Genomic DNA, 25,908 nt, shown 5'->3' with positions numbered 1-25,908 from the left:
TAACCCCTCTGTACACCACCTTTATGATAAAATTTAACTTAGAAAAATCAAGTGCAACAGCTTGACCTACAATGATGATGGTAATCACAATCATAACCGTGACGCCCACATAAAAACAGAAGACTAGCTAAGACAGAACAATGGCAGGGTAGAGGGGAAAAAGGAAAGGATACTGAGGTGTGAAGGCTATTGAAGGATGTTACATATGCATAGGTAAATATGTATTCAGAAAGAGGGAGAAACAGAAAATAGTGAGGCAGAAAGCCATCCCCAAAACAATGAAGATGGGAACAGGGCCAAGGCAGGAATGAGAACAAAATGGGCAGTGTGGACTGACTGGAGGTACACTCTATGCATGTATGGAATTATCACAATGGAATGTTGTGGTATTATGAACACATGCTCATTCAAAAATAAAATAAAAATTTAAAGGCCATCTATTTCTAAGTCAAATGAAGTAGTTTCAGGTTTGCTAATCTCCTTTACTTCTTCCCAAAATAAATTCTTTATTAGTGTGAATGTTGAGATTCTGTAGTTCCTTGGAATACTTTTGAATAATAGTTTGGTGCCTCAATTTTTTTATTAGATATAGGTGTAATATAGTAGTTCAGCCTTAAAGGGAAAACTGCTAAAAATAAAACAAAAAAAGCAAACAATGTATCACTCAAAAATGTTTATAAGCTTTCACAATCATTTTTTTAACACAGAAGTCTGTTTATTAAACCAAACAAAAACAGAGAAAATTATACCAGCCCTCAGTTTTTGAATTTTCTTTTAAATAAGCAAACTCTAAATTCACATCTTAAAAGATGTTTGTGCGTCTGTGTATTTCCAAAATACTCATATTTCAATAAGATTTTCACATTATATTCACCAACAGTATCACAAAAGTTGTGGGGGTTTTCTTGTTTACATAACTGTAAGGAACAGTAATTCTAGAGCCACTAGAAGTAGAAAGCATAGCAATGTCCACAGTTACAAGAAAAAGTGCACATTACTTGGTCACAATCACAGTCATTACTTGAAAAACTATATGTAACAAGTAGGTAAGAAATATCACTGATGCCTTCAACTCATGGTCAAAAACCGAATGACATAAATTTTACATGAAATAAGGCAAACTCAGGAATTCACAAATAATTTGTAATCCAATCAAAACTAAACAACAGAAAAAGAAAATTGTACCAGAAGCATGAACTAAGGTACTTCTTCCTAAATACTTGAAAAGTAGACTTGCTTCAGTGCACAAAGAAAACACCACTCATGGGTAGCTAAGACTAGGAAAAGAAGAAAGAAGGGCCAAAGTATGTTCAGTAGGAGGGAACAGTTCTTTGTAAGTTGCAGCTGCACCCTCTGAGGAGTTCTTTATTTTTAGCTAAGACTGTAAATTATACAAATCATATCAGGAGGCATGACGGTCTTTTTTGGAATGTATTTTCTGAAAGAGAGAAATGAAAAGAAAACTACACACAAGAGTGCAAAATTTCAGATTGTCACTTGCAACCTCTTAACACATTCAGTCATCTATATCCAATTGCTGCTCCAGGCCTTCTTGTGAGACAGCAGGGAAACACAGGAGTGAGCAGCTCCAAGGAAACCAAGGTGTGATCCTTTTCCAACACATCTTTTTTTAATGTTTAAGAAATTCTGTGATGAAAACTGCTAGGGTAAGGTTGCAGTGTGGAGTGGGTGTTTTGAGATCAGCGTTAAGTGCAGAATTGCAGGCCTCTCTTGCAAGTAGTTCCTGGTGTGATGATTTACAGAACGTAGGAAAGGGATTTTCCAGCATCAACTGTTATTAATTTTTTTTTTGTAGAAAGAATTTGGAAAGAGGAGAAGGCAAAAGGGATGTGGAAAAGGTACTTAACAATAGTTTCTCAAAACAGTTCTCTTTTAGGATCTATGAAAAAGTTACCAAAGTAAAAATGACAATTCTGAATGCAAAACAAGTTTTCTTTTATAAAAATTACTTATTTTTTTTAAAATACAAGATCCTTTTCATTGTTGTTATATCCTGTAGCAACAAGAAATTTGGCTTTTTTTTTGTTTTTTGCCAGATACTTCAGCTTTCAGTCCATTGAGTCAATAGCAGATTCCACTAATATTTCATTGCACTTGGACCTTGAACTTTTCTTTTTTTTTTACACCACAAGCTTCTCTTCTGTTTTATCCTTGAATTAAGAAATGTAGCCTGTTTTGCCCATGATATTTATGCTGACACATTAAAATGAAAAGCAATAGGCTGGACACGTTTAAATATCACAAGTACTTCAGAGGTCAGAGTTCCTTTGAAGCACCTTAACACATCACTTTATGTACCAAGGACAATGTGGCATAATGGAAGTATTTCTCTTAAAAGATTGTGCAGCAAGACCGGAAATATCTCTGCTGGGAAATCAAAATGTCATTAGTGGAAACTGCAAATTCAGAACTCAGTGAATATGGTCATCACTTGACTCAGTTCTGTTGTAAAATGAGATTTTCCAGTTCATCTGCAGAACGCAATAAAAATGCAGCCGATTCCCGATATCCTGCCACCAACTGTCTCACAGCATTGATTTCGGTGGGACTCAGCTGAGGTCTGGAGCTGGAACTGCTGGAGGATCCTGAGCTCGTCGCCAACTGCCTCTTCATGCTGAGATCGGTGGGTCCTAAAGAAAAATAATGACAAAATCACACACGAGTAACTTTTGTTCTAGGGCCCTGGGTGTGTGGGGGTACTCTGTAAATTGTTGCTGAATTAATTCATGCATTCTTTCTCAAGATAGTGATATATATATATATATATATATATATATATATATATATATATAAATCTTGTACAGATGCTTTTAGAAAGACAAGATAAATATGCTACTTGAGTAGCTGAGGGAAATTTGTGTCTGGTGACTTGCACAGGTTGGGCAATCACTTGTTATTGTCAAGAAAAAAGAAGTTGATGTTAGATGAAATGAGCCCCAAGATAAGTATTCAAATGTTTTTTTTTCTTTCTTGTGATTGTTTCTAACATATTTATAAGATGATTTCTTTGTTGCTTTGTATGTCCCTCCCCCATGGTATAACCCCTGCTTTCACTGTATTTGATGTTGGTATAATTTGGGGAGGAGAAGGGAAAAAACAAATCATTGAAATAGGGCTACAGGTGGACCCATTGCAACAATGAGATGTACAAGTCGTTATGTCGAAAAATGAACTTTACAACTTTGGCCGGGGGTGGGGGGGTTGGGAAAGGATGGGAAGGGGAAACAATGGAGGAGGCAACAATGTTTGATAAGAAATGTACTCATTGCCTTGCCCATGTAATTGTAACCCCTCTGTACGCTATTTTCACAATATAAAAAAGAATAAAGAAGGTCTTTGAATGTGTGCTGCTTGGGCAAATATAAAACAGAATTTGGTGGTACTGTGGTGTTGAACTCAGGGTTTTGTGCTTCCGCTGCACGCACTCTAACATATGAGATGCCTCCAGGCCTCTTTGCTTTCATTACTTTTCAAATAGGGTCTCATATATTCATTGGCTGGTCTAAGCTGCAGTCTTCCTATTTATACTTCCTGTTTAGATAGAAGGAGAGGTGTATGCCACTATATCTAACTATTGATTAACATGGGGCCAGGGAGGAGGGGGTGTCTTATTTTTATGTCAAGGCTAACCTTGAATAATAATCCTTCTAATCTCCATCTCCTGATTAGCTAGGAGTATAGGTGAGAATCACTGGTGCCTAGCTCATAAAATTTAGTTTTAAGTCTCTTGTGCATATATTACATAAGTTTCTTACAATAAAAAAGGTGGAGATGACAAATATTTTGTTCTTTACTGTACGAGCACATATCATAGATATCATGCATTTGGAATTATAGTAACATCTTAAAATGTGATGCTAACAGCTCTTATACAAAGTTAGCTTAGAAAAGAGAAAATTGAGGATTGTCAGGCTTCAGCAATGTGTTTAGAAATGCATATTTAAGCAGCACTACAAGGACTTGATTTAGGATTGTTTTAAAATTTTCATATTGATGATCTCTGCAGGCTGATTACAAGTGAAAAATGTGGACATATCATATTACAATTTGCTTTTGAAATGTAATAAGTAAATGGTTGGTGCAAATAAAACCGCACTTAGGATTCTGCTTTATATATTGTTAAAGCTGCTTTAACAGTGTGGAAAATACATTGATATGCCATAACTTTTTCTTATATGGATAAACAAAACCTGCTAGTACTTTTATAGACAATAGTTTTTCAGGTTTTATTCAAAACAATGAAGTTATTTAAACATCTTTAAATTTGCATTGAGAAGATGATTCACAACTTAATTACCTTGGGATCATTAAATTGGGATATGTGTGTGTGTGTGTGTGTGTGTGTGTGCATGTGTGTGTGTGTGTGTGTGTGTGTGTGTTAGTTATGACCTATCATTTAAGCATTTCTTATCATTATTAAATTTTCAGTGATTGCCAAATTTAAAATATTCAATAAAATATTACTAAACACATCAAGTCAAACTTCCAAATTATAATGGCCTATAACTTGAATATATTTTAAAAGATTATCTATAAATATTAGCACATCTTTAGATAATGGGATTTACTTTGTGAACTAAAACAAGCTATGTGTTTTCTCTTTTGATTCTCCTTGAGAAAAAAGAGAGGTCAAGACCCAGACCCACCCCACCCTCTACCATGAAGGAGACAGATGTCCCATGAGAGAGAAATAGCTCCATTTAGACTTTAATTAGAGCAGAGAGGAGACCTTCACTAGAACTCTGACATCTGATAGAACAGTCCTTCATACTCTGTCGTGGCGTTTCAAAGCTTTGATTTTTCTAACAGAAGTTAGCTGCCATTTATTCTTCTATTTGCAAAATCACATTATGGAAGTAAACAAGCTGAGAGAAGTATGGGGTTGTTACAATTGCAAAACTCCATTGCTTTGCCTGTTTTTCAAGCAAATTATTCGTTAAAATGTTTGAGTAAGGTTTTTGTAAATAATCATGACCTAGAAACAGTTTGATCCTTGGGTGAACATAATTTAAATTCTCTTTTATTCTTCTCATTCAAAAAGTTTAGCATTAGTATACCTCTTTTTTATTTGCAGCACTAGAGTTAGAATGAGGGGATTACACTTGCTAGGGAAACACTCTTCCCCATGAGCCGCATCTCTAGCTCTTTCTTGTTTTAGGTATTTTTCAGGTAGGGTTTTGGATTTTTGCTTCAGCTGGCCTCAAACTGCACATAGTTCAGATTACAGTTACGAATCATCACACCAACTTATTACTTAAGATCTGGTCCTGCTAACATTTTCCCTGGGTTGGCTTTGAACTGTGATTCTCCTAATACCTCCAATGTAGCTGCAATTATAGCAAATCAACAACAACAAAGAACAATCTTATTTAATGAATATTAGTGGAAAGCTCCTTCATAAAGTACTTTCCAACCCAATTCAACAACTAATCAAAAAGATCATACACTGTGATTAAACAGTATTTTATCCCAGTTTCGCAAGGTTGGTTCAACATATGTAAATCAATAAATGTAATACAACATACCAACAGAAGTAAAGATAAAAAAAATCACTTGCTTAGACAAATCTATCATTCTATTATGACAAAAGCTCTGGAAACACTAGGAAAGATTGGACATTATCAACATAATAAATGCTGCTTATAACAAACCTAGACCCAGCACTAGAATAAATTGTTGAAATAAAAAATAACTACACAACTTGTGGGTGAGGACAGGAGGGAAACCCTGTGAGAGTTTGAGGGAAGGGGTGACATGGTTCAAAAAGAAATGTACTCATTACCTGACTTACATAACTGTAACCCCTCTGTATAACACCTCTACAACAGCAAGGTATATTTTTCCCTGTAGTTTTTTATTTTAAATTTTATTGTAAAAGTAATGTACAGTGGGGTTACAGTTACATGAGTCAGATAATGAGTACATTTCTATTTGAACAGTAAAAAATAAAACATTTTCTCTTAAATCAGGAACAAGATAAAGATGTTAAATTTTTCTGCTCCTTTTCAATATAATATTGGAATTCCTAGCCAGAGAAATAAGGTAAGTGAAAGACTTACAGGGTGTCTAAAAAGGGAAGGAAGAAGTAAAGCTATTAATATCTGCAGATGAGATGATCTTATATTTAAAGAATCCTAAGTGACTCTACCCTTCAATCTCCTAGAGCTGATAAATTACTTAGGCAAAATAGAAAGGTATGAAATCAATCAACATACCTCTTTTTCTGTATGTAAAAATAATGAAAAGATCGAGACTGACATTAGGAAAGCAACCTCATTTGCAATAGTCTCAAAAAAAGAAACAGTACAAATCAATCTAACTAACAGCCTTTATAATTGAAAACTATAATATTGTGAAGAAAAAGTTGAAGAATAATTTAGCAAGTAGAAAGATTTCCTGTATTCCGGAACTAGTAAAATTAATCCATAAAAATGACAATAACCTGAGGTAATCTATGATTTCAATGAAATAACCATGATCATAAATACCAGTGTCATTTTTTTCAGTGAGAGAAAATATCATTGAAAAACTTGTATAGTATCACAAAAAAACATGAATCACAAAGTTAGTCCTGGGCAAAAGAGTAAGTAGTTTAGAGGCATAACAATTTTAGGTTTAGAATTACTGTAGAGTTATAGTGTCAAATACATCTTGGTTCTGGCACCAAAATGTAACAGCCGGCCAATGGATGGAGTAGAAGACCCAGAAATAAAACCTACAGCCATCTAATATTTGATAAAGGACCTAATAACAGACCTACAGCCATCTAATATTTGATAAGGGAACCAATAAATAGGATGGAGAAAAAGCTGCATCTTCAAAATTTTGTGTTGGGAAAACTAAATATCCATATGCAGATAATTGAAAATGAATCCCTGTCTGTCATCCTGAACTAGTAGCAATTGAAAATAATTCAAAGACCTCAATGTAAGACCAGAAATCATGAAACTACTACAGGAAGGACTAGGAGAAATATTGAAGTTCTTGGCACAGTCAGGAACTTTCTGAGTAAACTTTCAGAGGATCAGTAAATCAAAGAGAGAGTTAGCAAATGGGATTTCTCAAACTCGGAAGTCTCTCCATGGCATAGGACATAGTTAATAAGCTGAGAAACGGCCTAAAGAATGGGAGAAGATCTTTGCCAGATATACGTCAGAAAGTGGCCTAATATCCAGAATATACCAAGAGCTCAAGTAAGCAGGGTTTTTATTTAGGTCTGTAATCCTAGTTACTCAGGAAGCTGAAATCTGAGGATCTCAGTTTGAAGCCAGACTAGGCAGAAAAGGGTATGAGACTCTTATTTCCAATTAACCACCTGAAAACCAGAAGTAGAACTGTGGCACAAAGTGGTAGAGTAATTAAGTAAAAAAAAACTCAGTTTGGGGGCTGGGAAGGTGACTCAGTGGTAGAGTGCTTGCCTTGCATGCCAGAGGCCCTGGGTTCGATTCCTCAGCACCACATAAGCAGAAAGAAAAAAGTGGCGCTGGGGCTCAAGTGGTAGAGTGCTAGCCTTGAGCTGAAGAGCACAGGGACAGTGCCCAGTCCCAGAGTTCAGGCCCACGACCGGACCCCCCCCCCAAAAAAAAAAACAAAAAACAAAAACAAACTCAGGGACAGCAACCAGACCCTGAGTTCAAACCCATGACTTAACAAAAAACGAAGCAAACAAACAAGAAAGAGCCCAAGTAACTAAAATCCAACTAATAAATGGGCAGCAAACAAAATAGAGACTTCTCAAAAAATCAGTAAAAATTGCCAATAGAAGAAATAGAAGAAATGCTTAATATTTCTGGCCATAAACAAAATGCACATCAAAATAAGACTACTATTTCAGCTCACCACAAAAAGGCTTTCATCAAGAATAAAAAGAACACATGTTGGTGATGGGGGGTGAGCAGGGAGAGAAGGAATCCTAATATATTCTTAGTGGAAATGTAAACTTCTTCAACACTCTGGAAAGCTTTAGGAGATTCCACACAAAAAATAAACATAAAACCTTTCTATGATCTAGCAACACAACTTTTGTTCAATTATACAAATCAGAATAGTTAAGCTACCTGCACAACTATGTTTATCACAGCATTATACCATACCATACCATAACTAAGATATGGAACAAACCCAGATGCCCCTCAGTAGATGAATGGATCAAGAAAATGTGATACACACACACACACACACACACACACATACACACACACACATACACACACACACACACACACACACACACACACACACATGAATTCTATGCTTCCATCTGAAAGAATGACATTGCCCCATTTGTTAGGAAATGGAAAGACTTGGAAAAATTATATTAAGTGAAGTAAGCCAGATCCAAAGAAACATAAGTCCCATGGTTTCCCTTATCTACAATAACTAGTATATGTCTAGGACATGCAGAAGAGGTCAAAAGCTACGTACATATGACCATATAACCTGATGCTAAGTGAAATGAACCCCAAGATAGGGACACAAAAGATTTTATCTTTCTTATTCTTTTTAATGTACTTATAATGTACTATATTTTTTTTGTTTCTTTGTATGTTCTCCCCCCATGGTACAATCCCTGTTGTCATTATATTTGATTCCGGTGTCCTGCATCTTGTATATACATTTTTTCTAATAGGGGGAGGGGTAGGGAAATAAAAAAAATGCTGAAATAAGGATACAGGCTGACCCATTGGACCCATTGTAACAATGAGATGTACAAGACACTATGGGGGGGGAGTGCCACGGGGATGGGGGAAGGGGAGGAGAGGGAGCAGTTGGGGCGGTGGGGAGGAAAGGGATGGTAGGGAAAAACAAAGGAGGTGGTAACAATGCTCAATAGGAAATGGACTCATTACCTTGCTCATGTAACTGTCACCCCTCTGTACAGTACCTTTATAGTAAAATATATATATATTTAAATAAAAAAACAAATCAGAATACAGTCAAGCTATTTATACAACTATGTTCATTACTACATTATTCACCAAATAGCCAAAGGGGGCTCAGTGGAGGAATGGGTCAAGAAAAAGTGATACATACACGCAATGGAATTTTGCTCAGCCATTTGGAAGAATGATATCACTTCATTTGCAAAGTAATGGATGGACCTGGCAAACAGGTTTAAAGATGACTCCACTGTTTTGATGTCAAATGAAAGAATTAAATGTTTTGAACAATGCTCCTACTTACTAGTGTCTGAATAAGTGACTATATATCATAGGTTTTCACACACTTTATCAAAATAACCCTCTGTGATTCACCTTCCTTATAATATTCTATTTAGATTGTACTCAGTTCTTTCTCAATTTTGAAAATATTCTCTAGTGATTCAACATATATTAATAGATACTGTTTACTCCTAACTGATTAACCCTCCTAATAAACAATATCAGGAATTATCATTTACAAGGAGAAAGAAACCTACTTGGAATTCGTTGCTTTGCTTTTTGAACTGACTATTGGTTGATATAACCGGTATTTTAATTTCTTCAACCGTTAATGTACCACAATGGCAATAGTCAATGGCCTATCCATTTTCTGATAATCATTCTTTGTCAGTAAGTCAGTAAGTCAATTGAACTCTTTTGATTACCTAACAAATAGGCCACTTGAAAACTAACTTTAGTTACAAACTGGATTTCATTTTACATTTCATTTACTAAATATATTTTAATGGAGAGATATTGTTATCCTCTAACTTTTTTTTCAAAAAGAAACAATTAGCTATAAAACTTACATGTCATCGTTAAATTAGCTAATGTATATAAAGCATTTATACCAATGCAGTATGACAACGGAAGACCCACTAATGTTAATTCCTTTCACCTGACAACTAAGTATTTGTCAAAGGGCTGAAAGATACCTAAAATGTCACACAAAGCATACAGTAGTACATACAACATACTAATGAGTTGCATTTATATTCACAAGTTTTATTTCACTGTTATTTGTCTTTAGTACTTTTCTTGGTTGATTAAAATGTTTTCATAAAATGATCAGGGGAGCTCTCTATGTTTTATTTATTTTTTTCTTTTGGATTTGTTTGTCTGAAGTAAAGATTTAGTCTTTCAGGTTTTGGTAAAAATTGAACATTTGTAAAACTATCAAGGTCTGATACTTTTAATGATTTTTTAAATATAGAATTTATTTACTGACTACAGATTTATTTGGAATATTCATTCTTGTGTCAATGTTGGCCAATTATGCAGTTAAAACAGTATTCAGTATATTTCAAGATGTTAATGATTTATTATAAAGTATATTTTATTTCTCTTTATTCTTACTGTATTACGATTCATCTCTCTTGATTTATCTTCAAGCTTTAAAGCTTTATTCCAAGAATTCATCTTTTGATTTTGTTGGTCATTTCTATTTCATTAACCTCCCCAATTCTTTTATTTGTCAGAATTTTCTCAATAAAGAGATGAAAATGGTAGTTACCTTGATATGTATTAAATACACATGTTGAAATTTCACACAATGTAGTTCACGAAAATGTTTATTTCTCTTAAAAACAAAATGTCCTCTAAAAGTAATTATCAATTTTCTATTTTTTGTAAATGTGTCATCCCATAAACTGAATTCATAGTGTTTTCATATGTATTATACATATTTTATTTGATAATATTTAAATATAAACAAATATTTATATCCATAAATATTTCTGTACACAATGTCATCAGTATGTTAACTAGCTTTTGGGTGCTGACATTTGATGAGCTGGCTAATATCAGAAAGAATATGTATAAGTAAAGATCTGGATATTGCCATTAGACACATTTTTCTCAGTTTACCTTTTTTTCTGTCTATTGGCTGAAGAGAGTATTTTATTTGCCTATGGTCTTGAATATGTCAGTTTGTCACATTATTAGCTTCTCATTTATTACTTTTGAGTCCTGTTAAAGGCACACATAGGTAATGGTTATTTTCTAATGAACCAGTCCTGTATTAAATAATACTCCAAATTTTTGTGTTAAAGACAGTTGCTAGCTAATTAACATAAACATACAGAAAAATCTTCTTTCGCTACTTCTTCGTATGTATTTCTGTGGTTCTGTTAATATACGGCCAGAGCTCACTCCATCTTCAGAGAAGGTTAGCTTTGACTAGAAGAAAATGTTAGGTGTCTTCATCATTGGGAGCTCTGTTTTCTCTGTATCTTAGTTCAAATTGCATTAATTTCTAACTCACTTGTTTGAGTCTTGCTGGTGATCTACAATTGTGCTTACATGTGCTTTGAACCTCTTCACACCATTAGATTTTTCCTTTTTGCCTCAATAAATACGTATTAATTGACATTAAGTTACTCCAAACAGGCTTGTCCCATAAAGTATGCAAAAGTTGCTGAGATACATGTTCTAGGAATATTTTAAATGTACCAAAAGCAGTACATCTACCACTGTTAGACCAGGTATTTGTTTAAAAAAGAGAAGCAGATACTTGAACTTTCTATTCCCCAAATAGTTTTCTTTCTAGTAAAGCTGAGGATTAAACATATGCAACAACTAGTCACTGATGGTTCACAACTATAAGCCTAGCTACTCAGGAGGCTGAGATCTGAGTATCATAGTTCAAAGCCATCCTCTGAAAAAGCTTTTGAGACTCTTATCTCCAATTATCTACCAGAAACAAATAGTGGTGCTTCGGCTCAAAGTGGTAGAATGCTAGCTTTGAGCACAAAAGCTCAGGGACAGTGTTCAATGCCCTGAATTCAAGGCCTATGACCCAAATAAAAAACAGAAAAACCAAAGCAAAAGTAGAAAACAAACAAAAAACAATGTAACACTTACAGGTTAAACTGAATTCTTTTACATTCACAGACTGCTTTTGAAGGCCATTATCAATTCTGAATTTAATTTAATTTTAGGGAGTATTGTAAATATCAGTAACCCCCACCAAGAAAAAACTCACAGGATTATAAGGAGACACATTTAGTTGAATCATTTTTTTGTGATTAAGTGATTACATAATTTCACAAATTTTACAGTATTGTGGGATAGTGATGCTTAAAGTCACAAACACATTCTAACCTTCATGGGGCAAATTATCATGGTCTATAAAGTTTATGAGTTCTGTGGGCTTTGATTATACAGTTATTTCTTCCACATTGGGTGATATGTACATTCCTTTCCTTTTGTATAGAGTAAGCTGTTCCCTCTTTCCCACTCATTCCCTCCCTCCCATCCCTGCCATTGAGTTGCTTGGTTCATTTTGATCAATGTCAAGTGCAGCTGCTGGGTCCCACTGTTGTATGCTTTCCCGTTTCCTTCTAGTTCTGTGTCCTCCTACTAGTTTTCCTCTGATGTGCACATATATACTATATATGTGATCAACAGCACGGGGTCATTTAGTAATTATTCAACAGATAAGTGGAGGTCCTTTGTTTCTGAAGTCTTGTTTGCTTTGTCGTATTACCTTACATTTTGGATTTAACATTCAAAATGTTGAATTTTTATTTTTATTTATTTATTTATTTTTGGTCAGTCATGGGGCCTAAACTCTGGGCTTGGGTGCTGTCCCTCAGCTCTTCAGTTCAAGGCCAGTGCTCTACCACTTGAGCCACAGCACCACTTTTGGCTTTTTCTGCTTATATGGTGCTGAGGAATCAAACCCAGGGCCTCATGCATGCAAGATAAGCACTCTACAACTAAGCTACCTTCCCAGCCCCACGTTGAGTCTTTTAATAGCTTGAAACTCAAATTTCTGGGACCTGCTGGTGGAAGTTTTTGTTTGTTTGTTTGTTTTTAAGATATGTGCATACAGGGAAGGGAAATTATCAGGGCTTTATGTCTGCTATTCATATGCTCTACAGAACTTTTTTGTTTTACTTTTTGGTTAGGGTTTCCAACTTTCTATTCAAGGCTGATTGGGCTGTGATCCTCTTACCCATTTCTCCCTTGTAGTTGGAATTACTTGTATTAAACTGAGCTTCTTTACTATGATGAAATCTCAGTTAACTTTTTGGCTAGAGCTGAATTTGAACTTTTCAATCTTCCTTGTCTCTACTTCCTGAATGCCTAGAATTTCAGGCATATGCCAACAAGGCTGCTAAGACAGCAGTTTTAGCAATTCATGAATGAAATAATCTTAGCATGCTTCTGTTTCCAGCCAGTTTGAGGCTGGTAGAAAAGGCAAAAATAGAGCCCTACAGAGAAAGACGAAAATCTTTAAAACAGGTTGAATCAAGTATATTGCATAAGGGCAAAATGAACCATACTTTAATTTTGATTCACATATACTTAAATAAGGGAAGGAATCTTTAAAAACTAGGAAAGAATAAAATGAGCGTCACAGTTTAGTTTTTATTATATTGGGAAAGAACAATCCAACTAATTACATGAACAAGCAAGTCAATTCGATAGTTCTCAAAAGAAGTCAAAATAGCTATTATAAGGAAACCAAATCAAACCAACCCAATTAAAAAGTGACAAATGCTGGGAGAATGTGGTTAAAGAAACAAAGAAAACGAACTTATACATGGCTGGTAGGATTTAAATGTATGGCAATCACTGTGAAATCTAGTAAGAATAGAACTGAGATATGATTCTATTATATGGCTCCTGGATATATACCCAAAGGAATTAAGGTCAACGTATGACAGAGATGGCTGCACACATCATGTTTATAGCAATACTACTCACAGCAGCTAAATTTTGAAATCAAGTAAGTGTTCATCAACAGATGAATAGGTAAGGAAAATGTGATATACAGATATACATACACATATATGTGCATATATATATACACATACACAGATAACACAATACACACACATACACACATACACACTACACAGTGGGATGGTATTCATCTACATAGGAAAATCTACATGAGTTTTTAGGAAAACAGATGGCACTGAGATCAACACATTAAATAAAATAGTCTCAGGAAGACATTCATCCCATATATTTTGCTCATACGTGGAAGTCTAGATTTTTCAAAAAGGACATGCGAAAACGAGAGGGTCTCTGTGTTCAAGAACAAGGGAACAGTGTGGGACAGGCAAATGCGTGATCCAAGATAATAAGGATGTTTTATTCACTTCAGTTTTTTTTTCCTTCAGCTGTTGAATGGCATGTAGCTGAGGTCAATTTTAACACTGTTGTCTTAGAAGTGGGAGTACACAGAGGTATATGGGTTCTGCTACTCTTGAGAATTTTTCTTTCTGTTCTTACAGGCCCATCATTTAAGGCAAACAGACATTCACTGTGTGAACCAATAAATGATAGAAGTGAAGCAAATAGTGGTCTGTCCTTAAATTGACTCACTAAATATTGAAACAAAAGCTAGCAATTATGGCTTTTCTGCATATTTAAAGAATGTCTACATCCCATTAACAATTACCCAGATCTTTGAAGAAACCAGGACTCATACGAAATGCAAAGTATTCAGGCAAAGATTGTCTCCTCTTATCCCCTTTGTCAATATATCATGGAAGTAAAAATAAAGATGAAATAAAACTTTAAGGGGAAAAATATAGGAGGGTGTAACAATGCTAGATAGGAAATGGAGTCATTACCTTGCTCATGTAACTGTAACCTTTCTGTACAGTATCTTTACTATATATATATATATATATATATATATATATATATACACACACACACACACACACACACACACACACACACACACACACATATATATAAACAAAAGAAATAGAATGTGGAGATAGATGTCCATACTTGTCATCTCTGAGTTTTTTTTTCAAAAATTCAGAAAGCTTCATGAAACAGTAAGAGATTTAAATGTGAAACATAATTATTTTTTTGGACCTAGACAAATCTAGGAATGGGAAATGTAGAAGATGACTAATTTCCCTATGGAAAGTAATTATTTTTGACTTCCTATAAAAGTGGTACTGAACTACCCAAGAGAACTCCTTCTTGAGTTTCAGAGGAAGCTGCCAACAGTGAAATTTAACTGGTTTGTTCAAATCGATCTCTAGAGAATGTATCAAAGTTCAACAGAGATCCTAGAGGAAAACATCCCAAGCTAACCATAATGAGTCTGGTCACCTGAAAGCCCCTGAACAGTTCACCAGAAGAATCAAGAAGGAAGGGCCTAGAATACTAATGGGGAGTTTTCTTTTTCATTGCTTCTCTCCTGTGAGCAAGCACAGCATTCAGTTCTCATGGGATCAGAGGAGTACATAAAGGTCCCTTACACTCAGGGCAAAGAACAGTCTGATCAATGTTGAACTGCAAAGCCAATTACACATGCTCAGAGGCTAGGGGAAGCATAAGGCCACTCACCAACCCTTTCAGAGCCTGTTTCTGAGGGTCTCTGATCTGCAGGAACTCAAAGATATGAAGACTCAGGGATAAATTGAAAGATGCTTCATTTGATTTTGCAGATAATTAATGCAATTTCCTTGCAAATTTTCCAGCATACAATTAACACAATTTTCAGTTATTAAAAAATTGAAAAATATGCATCATGTCTCTGAATCTTTTCACACACACATACACACATATACTTTCGTAAGTAATTTATGATCTCAATTGTATTCCAGGTGGCTATTATACTCTGTGGAAAAGCTGGAAATATAAAAGGAACTCAGTGTCAAAAATGTGGTTACAATTCATACACCTAGGCTCTGGATCTGCTTTTCCTAAACATCAAAAATTTTGGCTGTGTCACAATTAAATTCTATGTATGTATGTATATATGTATGTATGTATTTATATTGTCATTGTGAAGATGAAATACAGAGGTGTTACTGCTACATATGATAGATAATGAGTATAATTCTTTTTTAAATAAGATTTTTATTGTGAAAATACTGTACAGAGTACATGAGCAAGGTAATGAGTACATTTCTTATCAAGCATTGTTGCCTCCTCCTTTGTTTTTCCCTTGCCATTCCTTCCCTCCTACCTCCTCACTACACTTCCTGCTCCCTCCACCCCCAACTAAATTGTAAAGTTTGTTTTTCAACATAGCATCTTGTACATCTCATTGTTGCAATGGGTCAACCTGTATCCCTATTTAAACAATTTGTTTTTGAACAGTGTACCTTGCCTAATTTTCTCCCAGTTTTTCCCTCCCATTCCCCTCACAAGTTGTACATTTCATTTTCAACATAGTGTCTAGTGAGTACCACTGCTGTATTTGTTCAGTATTTGTCCTACCATTTCTGTGCTCCCCTTTACCATCCTCCAAAGAGATAAACTTACAAATAAGACAAAAGGTACAGAAAACAAAAACAGCAATGAGAAAAAAACACAACTCTTGTTTCCATTTCTTGGAAATGAATGATATCAACTTATAAGATCCTATGTATCTAGCTATTGAATCTTTGTGATCCTCTCCTAAAAATATAGTCCTTTGGTCTCACTATGTGAATATCTAGAGACCTGTATAATTTATCGTGTCTAAGTGTATTTTTTGTCTTTTACCATCTAGTTTTTTATTTGTATATTTATAGGTACATTCTTCTAGCTACAACAAATAAGGGAAACCATGTAACCAGTTTCTGTGTGTCTGGCTCACATCACTTAATAGAATTTTTCCAAGACTTTTCATTTTTTTTTTACAAACTGTACAATATCATTCTTTCTGATGGAAGAAAAGGATTCCATTGTGTGTATGTGTGTGTATATATATATATATATATGTATATATATATATACATACAAATATATGTATATATACCAATATATGTATACATATATACACATGCATGCATGCATACACATATATGTATATGCATATTTGTGTATAAACAATATACATAGATATATATACATATATATACATATATACATGTGTAGTGTGCATATATGTGAGTATAGATGTATATATGTGTATATGGATCTGCTTTTCCCAAACATCACACATTTTGGCTTGTATCATAATTAAATTCTTCTAAAATTTGTTTCTAGTTTTAAACTAATGCCAGCCTATCTCAGAGTTTCCCATATTTATGTTATAATAAATTTTATATGAATTAGCTTTACTCAGGATCTCCAAATACTTGAAAGATATTTTTAAAAGCCAAGCAGTGTGAAGTAAAAGTATCTCTCTTTAAGGATATTAAAGAATAATCATATTATTTGAAATATCTCACAGGGTTTTCCAGTCAGCCCATTTATTTCATTAAGAAGTGATCAAAAATTAAAAACAAAAGAACTAGTGAAATATAGGCAACTTTTCCTGTAATAACAAATCACTCAGAAGCCAATATAATACTGTGATTCTGGACTGCCTACTAGACATTTCTGCAAGATGGGAATTTTACTTTATGCTGTTAAATACAGTAAAGTATTTGGGTATTGCATATTTGAGATTCCATAACAATGAAGGATCTGAGTTTAAATTTGAACTCAATTTTCATATATTTTAGCTTCAATTATCAGAACTGACTAGTGGCTCTCGTGCTGGATAGTACAAATCTAAATAGAACTATATCTGAATAAGAAAACAATGAGAGTAAGGATTGAGTTTAAAGTAGAAAATTATCCTGATTAAGTCATCAAAACACACATAGGAGAAGTGGGTTCACTAAAAATAAGGAGCTAGACAAGTTGTGGAAAAATATCTAAATATAATACATTGTTATTTCTTGTAAATCAAATCTCATGATGTGCTGTAGAATGTTCTTTGATGACTCCCTCAGGCTTAATTGGACCTCTATTGAGATATAAGTAACTGTATCATAGCAATTAAGTTGTTGCAATTAGATCATAGTCACCTTTCTTGCCATAAGAAGTTATCATCAGATATACATTCCCTTTAGGAAAAGGACCACCTATTCACTACAGGGAATCATTTGATTCTCTGAATCATCTTTAGTTTCCATTCTGTAAAATCATTATCTACGGATAATGGAGTTTTATGTCATGATCCATATATAATTTCATACACGAACACCATCCAGATGTCTGGTGGATCAGGATGTCAATGGGCACTACTTCACAAAGCTGTACAAAGTAGAACAATTTATTCAGTTGCTAAGGAAAAGAGAACAAGTGAAGGTCTTCAGGCCAGCGGATAACTATGGAAACCATTTATTTCCTGAATCAGAGGCTTACATGGAGTACATTTTAAAGCAAAATTTGTGCATTTCAAAATATTTCTCTGAAATACTTAGAATGCAATATTTCTTTTTTGAAACTTTATTTTTACTGTCAATGTGATGTACCTGAGGGGTGACAGTTGCATACGTAAAGTAAGTGAGTACATTTCTTGTCGGACTTGTTACCACCTCCCTCATTTTTCTCTCACTTTCCCTCCCCCGCAACCCCCTCCCCGTCAAGTTGTACAGTTCATCTCCAACAGATAAACATATACACAATACCTAGGGTATCAAAATCAAATACAGTGACAATAGGGGATAAAACATAGGGAAAACAACGCAAAAGAAAATCCCTTAATACATTAAAAAAAAAAACAACAAAGAAAAGGCCTGTTGTTTTGGAGCTCATTTTGCTTTGCATCATCTTATATGGTCATACATACATAACTATTGAGCTATGCTGCTCATTCTAGACATATACTAATTATTACAAATGAGAGAAACCATGGAGCCTATGTTTCTTTGGATCTGGCTTTCTTTACTTAATATGATTTCTTACAAGTCTTTTCATTTCCTTACAAATGGGGTGATGTCATTCTTTAAGATGGTAGCACAGAATTCCACTGTGTATATATGACACATTTTCTTGAGGCATTCACGTAATATTTCAATTTCCCCAAATTGTTCTCTTTGGGGATTTTAGGAGAAAGAATAAACTTCAAGAAGATTTCCTCAATTTCAACTGATTATTTTTATGCTTAATTGGATTTAGTGAAAAATCTCTAAAGATGCATAATATTCTATTAGAGAAACTTCTTTCAGTCATTCATGTATCTAATGTAGTAATAAACTAATATATGATTGTTACCTACTGGCACTGGGTGACAGAACAAACTCTCCTTGCTTATCCTCAAATAGTACAGTCTAACACAGAAAAGGATGCATGACAGACAGGTTAAGTCACAGGAAATATGCCTCAGGTGTCATGGAATCATACAGAAAGAAAACATAATCATGAAACAAGTGAAGTGAGCAGAAAGGGTGTCATAGAGAATACAACACGTAATATGAGTCGTGTGCAGGAGAATTATTTCTGATTGGGACAAGCCCAGAGGCAGGCTTTAGGGTAAATGGGATGAAAAACTCACCTTTGCTTAGTTAAATCTGAGTTTGTTTGGGATGTCAAAAATCAAGCTGTTTGGCAGAAAAATGGCCATAAAATCTGATAGTTGGGGGTGGGAGTGGGGGATGGTAAATACACAGATTTGGAGTATCTTGCATTTGAAACTATAAGCTCTAATGAGCTCTTCCCTTGAGAAATGTATGGAAGAGGAGAATGAGAGGGGAAATGACGGTATGGCCAGGAAATCCCAGCAAGGAAAGACTTTACTATTCAAAACAACTAGAAACAAAGCAAGAGAAGCATGGTATGAGAGGTACAAGATGTGGGGGTTTATTATTTTGTATGCTAAGAGCACTGAGATTTCAGATATGTCCATGAGATTCAGTAAAATAAAGGAGAGGACATAGTTTGGCAGTAAGTAGAGTCACTGATGAACTTATTAGGCAGACTCAGTTCTGCAAAATGCTTGGGAGAAATTGGTGATAATAGACAGAGGCTGTCCAGAATAGGAGCTAAGGAGAGAAGGCAGTGAATGAACAGAAGTGCTCCTTTGGAAATCTCAGATGAGAAATGATATTTCAGAGCATCGATGCCTGGCACTGTCTATTGACAAAGCCATTCACACCACTGCGAACCAATTCTGGTACAAAAGTGAATCTGACAGCCAGGCTTCCTTAGACTCATAATGATAGATTTTGATCAAAAGAATCTTAAGGGCCAACAATCCTGAATGTTAGCAAAGAGCAAAGATAATAATGGATGTAAAGATTCTGGTAAACAAGAAATCACCACACAAATGTTAGTTATTATAGTGATTATTATAGCAATTTGGTCTTGTTAGATTTTTTTTTTTGGTTTGTATATCAACCCAGTTTATATGAGAGTTGAAAAAACAAATTGAAAAGTCTGCCTCATGGAGTTTGTGGAGAGGAAACACCCCTGGTTAAATGATGCATTATGCACATAATTTAGACTTAAGGGATCCAATGAAAAAAATGGCAGTAAACCACAATTGCCCTCTTTAGACAGCTCAATGTGAACTTCCTGATAGGAAACAAAAAGCATTCCAAAGTCCTATGCAAATGGATGGGATAATAACAGGAGGACTGGCTGCTTGCTTGCTTCTCATTTCAGTTGGATAATTTGAATAAATTCTTTATACAAATTGTAACTGCTGTCATTTTGATAATACTCCAATTTGAAATTTTGGATTGTTCCGTGTGCACCCTTGCCAGCTTCAAACAAATGGTAGTTGGCTAATGAAGGCTTTGAGGGGCACCCTGGCAGTGTTAGATAGAATCTTTCTTTGCCACGAAGTCTCCAACATGGGCCAGCTTTCCCTAACATGATTCCATTCAAAATTAAGCAGCAGTTTGTAAAACTCTGACTACTATATACCCATACACTAAAAAAAGAAGTAGGAGATGTCCTCAGGGATTGAACCTAGGGACCTGTGCATACTGAACACATAACCCATCAATCCACACTGAATCACAACCCTCCTTTGATTTTTTTGGGGGGTCAGTCATGGGGCTTGAACACTGGGCCTGGGCATTGTCCCTCAGCTCTTCAGCTCAAGGCAAGCACTCTACCACTTGAGCCCACAGGGCCACTTTCATTTTTCTGGTGATTTATTGGAGATAAGAGTCTCACAGACTTTCTTGCCCAGGCTGGCTGTGAACTGGGATCCTCAGATCTCAGCCTCCTGAGTAGCTAGGATTATAAGCATGAGCCACCAGTACCTGCCTTGAATTTTATTTTTAAATTAAACTCCCTTTGTCTTGACACTCAAAAATAACTGAATGTTTGTCTTTTTTAAAATTTTACTTACTTATTAAGTGAATAGTATTCAACATTTAGCTAGATGTTTGGTCTTATTGAGGGAATTGTGTTAGTGGACACAAATAAGGTTTGTGCTTTCTAAGAGTGCACATTTATTTATGGGAACTTATTTGAAGACATATGTCACAGTGCAATGAGGACTGTGGATTAAATTCCCAAAGAATGGAAAAACCAGAATTAGGTTTTACAGATAAGGTATTACTTATCAAAAGTTCATGATAGTTAAAGAAGAAAAAGCAGAATATTTTCTTTCTTTGATCTGTAAATTTCTCAAAATAACATATTTGCCCTATTCAAATTTGTTTTTGTCAAAATTACAATGATTTGACAAAATGAATCCCAATATACTGAGCAAGTTAAATAAAAATGCTGTTTAAAGTACCTTTTACGTTCTTGTGCATTCATGTTCTCCCTGCACATAGTATCATTTGCTCATGATAGTTATCGTTACATGTGTTTACAAGTTTCTATAAGCATCACTATTCCTTCAATTCTTGCTTTTGGTTTAATGCTTCTAACTGTCAACACATTCCCACTTTCTCTAATTAATGGGTTGAATTCTGCATGTCTTTGTCTGCTTTATACATTAAGTCACAATTGTAGTTAATTCAACTTTGTCTTCTGGAAGTTGACATTGCCTTTCATACTTTGCAGATGCACAAGTCTTAAAATGAAGAATTCTCAAACTCAGATTGCCCAGAGTTGTCAGCCATCAGATATAATGCTGGCATCTAATAAAATGCTAATCTGCTACATCCCTTTTAGCTCTCAAGATTCATGCATATGCATGTAGTTGCTTTCTCCATAATTCCAAATCTGTTACAGTGAATGACTATTTTAATGCCTTAAAGAGAAGAAATGATAGAAAAAATGATACTATTTTTCTTTTAAAAAATCAGAACATCTGGAGTTCCCAGAATTTATAAAGAAAACCCTAAAATAATGGCAATTATGTATATAGTTAATCTAGATGCCTCCCTCTGTTTAAAAGCCAAACAACTAAAAACAACAAAATCAACAGTAGACAATTCTAGTGTTACAAGTAATCTGGGTTCTTAGAGAATGAAAAAAGTATTTATAATATGGAATTATTTCCTTTTCCAATGTTAATTTTTCTTTTACACCTATGTAAGAGCAATTTTCTGTGGTTAAAATCTAAAGCTGTGATTGGTGAAGTATACTCTTTTTCTGTTTTATTGTTGTACTTTTATTGTTATTTCAACTCAGTTACCCTCCATCCAAAGTTATTGCCCAAGGAAAATTACATCATCTTTTATTTTCAGTACACAATATTGGTGAGTCTATTGCTATTTCTTCTCAGCTGCACACAGATAGGACTTTTTATTTTATTATTTTTTATTGTGAAAATACTGTACAGAGGGGTTACAATTACATGGGCAAGATAATGAGTACATTTCTTATCAAGCATTGTAGCCTCCTCCTTTGTTTCCCCTTCCCATCCTTTCCCATCCTCCCCCTGCCCTCCCCACCCAACCCTCACACCCCCCACCAAAGTTGTAAAGTTCGTTTTCGACATAACGACTTGTACATCTCATTGTTGCAATGGGTCCACCTGTATCCCTTCCCCTTCCCCTTCCCCTCCACAAATTATACTGACATCAAATACAGTGAAAGCAGGGACCCTCCCCCACAGTCAGGACTTTTTGAAGTTCGTCTTCATTGTGCTCTCAAATAAAAGCCCAAGAATGAATGAAATAAATATCTCTTAATCCATATGTTTTACTGTGAGCAAGTCATTTACCATTCGAGGTGTCTTTATTTTATTTTTAAAATAAAGAGATTGAATTAAAAGGAATCCTCAACTTTTTTTCCAGGTTCTACTTTTCTATGATATTGAGGCATCTGGGGGAAAATCTTCCAAAAAATTTATCTCAATATAACATTATTCTACATTCAAACTGTAAATTTATAGTATTGCATACCTGGTAATGATGGAATGTTTCCAATCTGACTCTTGAGTTCCTCCAAACTACACAATTCAAGAATAGACATTAAAGTAGTATACTTGTGTGTAGATGCATGTCCTGCATTATATTCTTCGCAGAATATCAGGATGCACTAAATGTGTATAACTATGCATGACTAGAATGATCTGATTTTTTAAAGGATGGACAATAAATAATTGCTTAGAGCAGAAAACAGTTCATAGAAACTTAGAAGTCATAGATCTTAAGGCAGAAAGAGCAGGATAATGTTATCTCCTTACAAACAATGAAGACCCAAGTAAAAGATACAAATAGTGATGCAATGTGAACAAATCTATCCTTTTAGAAAGATGAATTTGGGAACTGGCTTACTCCTGTAATCCTAGCTACTCAGAAGGCTGAGATTTGAGGATTCTTGTTCAAAATCAACCAAGACAATAAAAAGAAAATAGAAGTCCATGAGGCTCCTATTTCCGATTTACCAGCTAAAAAGCATGGTTCAAGTGACTAAGTGCCAGCCGGGAATGGACAAGCCAAACAGAAGCAGGAGGTTTTAAGTTCAATTCAAGACCCAGTGAGAGGAGAAAAATTAAGAGTTACAGTCCATTTATATAAACCTTTGTTTGATCATTGTTAACATTGTGTTTTTAACTGCCTAGAAAAGATCCCTTAGCCCCTTAGAGCCAACTATATACCTGAAAGTTTAATTTCTTTCCCAAAGAAACATCTTGCTTTTTCTCCTTTCCATTGGAGACACAATTCTTTTGAACTAAAGACAACTGATAGAGATGAACATCAGAGATCTGGTCTGTGGGGGACCTTTAGTTTTAGAGTACAGCAAATAATCTAATGTTCCAGAATACTCACTCCTGAGCCCACTCCTGGCTTATTTCTAGCTTGTAAAGAAAAGTGATTTTTCTAACAACATGTCTCCTTTCACACTGTCATCTCTCCTCAACTATAATAAAGACAAAACACATCTACCTCAAATGATCAAATTCAAATTAGTCTTCGTTAGTAGGCATTTTCAGTGGAGACACAAAGTATATTTCTTAAAGCAAAAAAAATACATATTCAGTTCCACTACCATTTCAAATACAATATTATAGGCTTTTGATTAACTTTCACTGACTCCAACTGAATTGCAAATTTGTTTTAAACCAAAATACAGAAGCAATTTTCTTAAAATAATAATGTGATTACTGAAAATTGTTTTAAGGTTTTATCACTGGTTTAAACACTTGGTGGTAACAAGTTATGATACTTGAAATTACTTTGGAAAGACTCAGTCTATGGAGCTATGTCAGTAACTAATTAAATAAATTTCACATCTATCATTTTCTTCCTATTTTAAGTCTTATAATTGTACAAACATGCTAGTGTTCCAAAGCTAAATTATCAAAATCATATGTAAAACCCAACTATATTCAAAGAATTGTGAATCTATGACTCCCTTTATAATTCCCATTCTTACCTCTATGTAAACATTTTTAAAATTATGGTTTATTCATCCATTTCTAGAAATCTTTATTTGATAAATATTAGCAATCACACCTGTTTTCACCTCCAGAGACTGCTGCATAATAATATATAAGGATTTTTTCATTATTTTTCATAGATAAATGTGATGTTCTTGTTTGAATATATTCTAGTAGTCAACCAGACATCTATTGATGAACTTTTTAAGTGATGAAACTTTGCATTGCATTTAAAAATAACATTGTAATGACTATTCTTGAATATATATCTGTTTCATACAGTTATCAATGTGCTTTTGACACTGAATACTAACAAGATTATTGGGTCAAGTGTTAAATGCATATTGAGTTTTTTCCAAATACTATCAAATTTCACTTGAATGTTTCTGCATTTCTACAAGCAATCACATGGGTAGGGTTGGGATAAGTTAAAAATGATGTAAGGAGGGACATTGATTAAGATATTTTGTACTCATGAAATGACACGTTGAGCAAGAATTCCTTTTATAACTCTTCAAAGAAAAACTTTATGAAAGAAAAGACTTGGAAAAATCTTACTAAGTAAAGTAAGCCAGCCTCAAAGAAACATAGGCTCCATGGTTTCCCTCATTTGTAATAATTAGTGTATGTCTTGGATTGTCATAGTAAAGGATCACAATAGCTCAATAGCTATATACATATGTCCCTATAAAATCATGCTAATCAAAATGAGTTCCAAGATATGGACACAAGAGGGTTTTATTGTTGTTTCTTCTTTCTTGTTTTTTTAGTGTACTATGTGAAGTTATTTTTTCTTTCGTTTTTCCCCCTTTGGTTTATCCCCTATTGATTATGATAGCCTGTGTCTTATATACCCATTTAACAAGTTTGGAGGAGGGAAGGGGAAATAATGAAATGGTGAGATAAAGGACAAAGGGTAAATCAATGTAACAGTGATACAAGACACTATGTTGGAAATGAACTTTACAACTTGGCAGCAGAGGGAAGTCTGGGTGGGGAGGGAAAGTGGCAGAAACAAGGGAGCAGGTAACACTATTTGACAAGAAATGTCCTCCTTACCTTATATACTCAACTGTAACCCTTCTGGAATCATCCTTACAGTAAAATAATCATTTAAAAAGAAATTTAAAAATTCACATCCCTCAATTTGCCTAAGACTTGGAACTCTAAAACTTGTCATACCAATTCAAATAAAATCCTAAAAACATTTTTGTCCTGGAAGAGACACCACTCACTGCTGGTGGACTTCTCCATTATCGCTAAGAAATTGCTGGACATGGGACTCTGCCTTGTTTCACTTTGCATGCTCCTAATCAGAAATGAGTGCGTCTCTCTGTGACAAAGGTTCTGTTTCTTCAGAATTTCCAAATCAAAAACGTTTATGAACACCAAGGAAATGTTTCACTATTTTTGACAAATAGTACATTATAGCATTGGGGACAGAAAGCGCCACTTCTGGCTTTTTCTTTTTGCTTATGTGGTGCT

At 34.7% G+C, this 25,908-nt stretch overlaps 1 protein-coding gene across 6 annotated transcripts in view; it reads right to left on the bottom strand.

The window, feature by feature from the left end:
* Positions 1-696: 696 nt before the first annotated feature.
* The window catches only part of Nol4 (nucleolar protein 4), a 275,830-nt gene continuing 250,618 nt past the window's right edge, over positions 697-25,908 (bottom strand). For 3 of the 6 annotated variants that reach the window (XM_013014852.1, XM_013014853.1, XM_013014854.1), the window contains one exon: positions 697-2,651. In XM_013014852.1, the coding sequence (XP_012870306.1) occupies positions 2,458-2,651 (194 nt within the window). In that variant the 3' untranslated portion in view covers positions 697-2,457. The remainder of the gene's footprint in view (positions 2,652-25,908) is intronic. The other 3 variants (XM_013014857.1, XM_013014855.1, XM_013014856.1) reach the window with 3 other exon arrangements.

The sequence above is a fragment of the Dipodomys ordii genome, unplaced genomic scaffold, assembly GCF_000151885.1.
Source record: "Dipodomys ordii isolate 6190 unplaced genomic scaffold, Dord_2.0 Scaffold25, whole genome shotgun sequence".
Taxonomy (NCBI): domain Eukaryota; kingdom Metazoa; phylum Chordata; class Mammalia; order Rodentia; family Heteromyidae; genus Dipodomys; species Dipodomys ordii.
Note: the sequence above shows the minus strand (reverse complement) of the source record. Positions and strands in the feature narration are given on the sequence as shown.